Source organism: Gadus chalcogrammus, chromosome 12 (genome assembly GCF_026213295.1).
Source record: "Gadus chalcogrammus isolate NIFS_2021 chromosome 12, NIFS_Gcha_1.0, whole genome shotgun sequence".
Classification (NCBI taxonomy): Eukaryota; Metazoa; Chordata; class Actinopteri; order Gadiformes; family Gadidae; genus Gadus; species Gadus chalcogrammus.
In genome coordinates, this window is record NC_079423.1 from 28615908 (window position 1) to 28618407 (window position 2500).

General features: G+C 47.6%; 1 protein-coding gene across 1 annotated transcript in view; it reads right to left on the reverse strand.

The window, feature by feature from the left end:
- The window catches only part of LOC130392803 (voltage-dependent R-type calcium channel subunit alpha-1E), a 46450-nt gene that overhangs the window by 22375 nt on the left and 21575 nt on the right, over positions 1 to 2500 (reverse strand). The window contains exon 6 of the mRNA XM_056603296.1: positions 982 to 1176. Coding sequence (XP_056459271.1) covers positions 982 to 1176 — 195 coding nt within the window. The remainder of the gene's footprint in view (positions 1 to 981; positions 1177 to 2500) is intronic.

Sequence of the window (2500 nt, forward strand, 5' to 3'; positions counted from 1 at the left end):
AGCGTGAGACGTGAGTGTGGTCTGAACTGTAATAACTCTGCTCCACAACCCTGTGTCGCCATCCACACAGACGAGTGAGGGTGTGTGTGCGTGTGTGTGTGTGTGTGTGTGTGTGTGTGTGTGTGTGTGTGTGTGTGTGTGTGTGTGTGTGTGTGTGTGTGTGTGTGTGTGTGTGTGTGTGTTTATGGTAGCCGTGTTCTAGTTGTGACTCTGTTAATGATGAGTTAAAATATGTGTGAGGTGTGACATGTGATGAGTCATTGTGTGTGTGTTTCTCTGTATGTGTGTGTGTGTGTGTGTGTGTGTGTGTGTGTGTGTGTGTGTGTGTGTGTGTGTCAGCATGTGCGCGTGTGTCTGCATGTGTTTGTGCGTTTGCATGTGAGTGTGTGCATGTGCACGCGTGACTACATGTGCATGTGTTTCTGTATGTGCGTGTGTTTCTGCATGTGTGTGCGTGTGTGTTTACATGTGCATGTGTAAATGCATGTGCGCGTGTCTCTGCATTCGTGTGTGTGTCTTCATGTGCGTGTGTGTTTACACGTGCGTGTGTAAATGCATGCGCGTGTGTGTCTGCATTCGAGTGTGTTTACATGTGCGTTTGTGTCTGCATGTGTGTGTGTGTGTGTGTCTGCATGTGTGTGTGTGTGCGTCTTGTCTACGTACATTATAGAGCACCGTGGTCCAGTGTGTGTGTGTGTGTGTGCGTCTCCGTGTACGTACATTATAGAGCACCGTGGTCCAGTGTGTGTGTGTGTGTGTGTGCGTGTACGTACATTATAGAGCACCGTGGTCCAGTGTGTGTGTGTGTGTGCGTGTACGTACATTATAGAGCACCGTGGTCCAGTGTGTGTGTGTGTGTGTGTGCGTGTACGTATATTATAGAGCACCGTGGTCCAGTGTGTGTGTGTGTGTGTGTGCGTGTACGTACATTATAGAGCACCGTGGTCCAGTGTGTGTGTGTGTGTGTGCGTCTCCGTGTACGTACATTATAGAGCACCGTGGTCCAGCCCTCCATGGTGATGCACTGGAACACAGTGAGTAGGGCGAACAGGATGTTGTCGAACTGGGTGATGCCGTCGTTGGGTCCGATCCAGCCCTCGGTGCAGGTGTACTTGTCCGGACACTGGCGCACCCCACAGGGGAACTCGGACAGGGACGAGTCCACCGTCTGGTTCTCTAAACACGTGATGGAAAATAGTAACCAACCAGAAGACAGTTGTTGTCGTGACAACAGGAGAGGCCCGGCCCAAAAGGCCCTAGGGCAGCACACGGTCTCTAAACCATTTGATTGGCCATGAACATTTGGTAACAGAAGGATTTGAGCTTTGGTATTTGTTGTGAGATATTGGGTGTTGGCAGAATATTTGAAATAATATTTCTGATAAATGGGGACATTTTGTGATGTATGTGGGAATCGTGGACAGGCTACTAACATCAGACTGAGATCAAGATACTTTAACTCTGTTGTTGTTAGCTTCCAAACAGAATCTCCTGTATGATTCCCGGTCTGGCCATGACGACTAGTAAAACTATTTTGGCAGCGTCACCGAAGATGCGCTTGTGTTTGTCGGTCCTCACAGTATAGACATGTTTTTCAGAGACGTCATAAAAAAGGAAAAAATGAAAAAGCGCTTCATTTAAATATCACAGCGCTGGAGAAATTGCGTTCGAAAGGCAGAGCAAAACTACGACACAAAAGTAAAAAGGAAACAGAGGGAGATAACACAGTGTGTCTATAAACCAAGCCGTGACCGGGGGACTGACAGCCGGAGACGGATGATTACAACCAGGAGTGCTCCGTGCACCATTGTGGCCAGCGCTATTGTCATCCTGTATTACTCAGAACAAAAAACGGGAGGGCGGGTTTGTTCAGATCTCCAGGTGCGATCCTGCGTGTCACTCATGTTTTGTGGCGAGGGCAGCTGGCTGGGGACACAAAGGCGCGGCGTTCTCCGTCGGTCTTGCTTACTGGATGTCTGCGTGCGTTCACAAAGGCTTTGTTTGTGTATGGCTGTACATACATATCTGTGTGTGTGTGTGTGTGTGTGTGTGTGTGTGTGTGTGTGTGTGTGTGTGTGTGTGTGTGTGTGTGTGTGTGTGTGTGTGTGTGTGTGTGTGTGTGGTGGGGTGTGTTTGAGTGTGTTTGTATATGTATATGTTTACATGTGCATATTTGAACGACAGACAGAAAGAAGGTAGGTAGATAGGTAGACAGACAAACAGACAGACAGACAGACAGACAGACAGACAGACAGACAGACAGACAGACAGACAGACAGACAGACAGACAGACAGACAGACAGACAGACAGACAGACAGACAGACAGACAGACAGACAGACAGACAGACAGACAGACAGACAGACAGATATATAGATAGATAAAGATAAATTAACTTAATCCATATCTGGCGGATAATACTGTGTATGTATACCTGCGTATGTGTACATGTGCGTATATGTGAACGACTATTTGTTCATAAATCCACGTTAAATCAATGT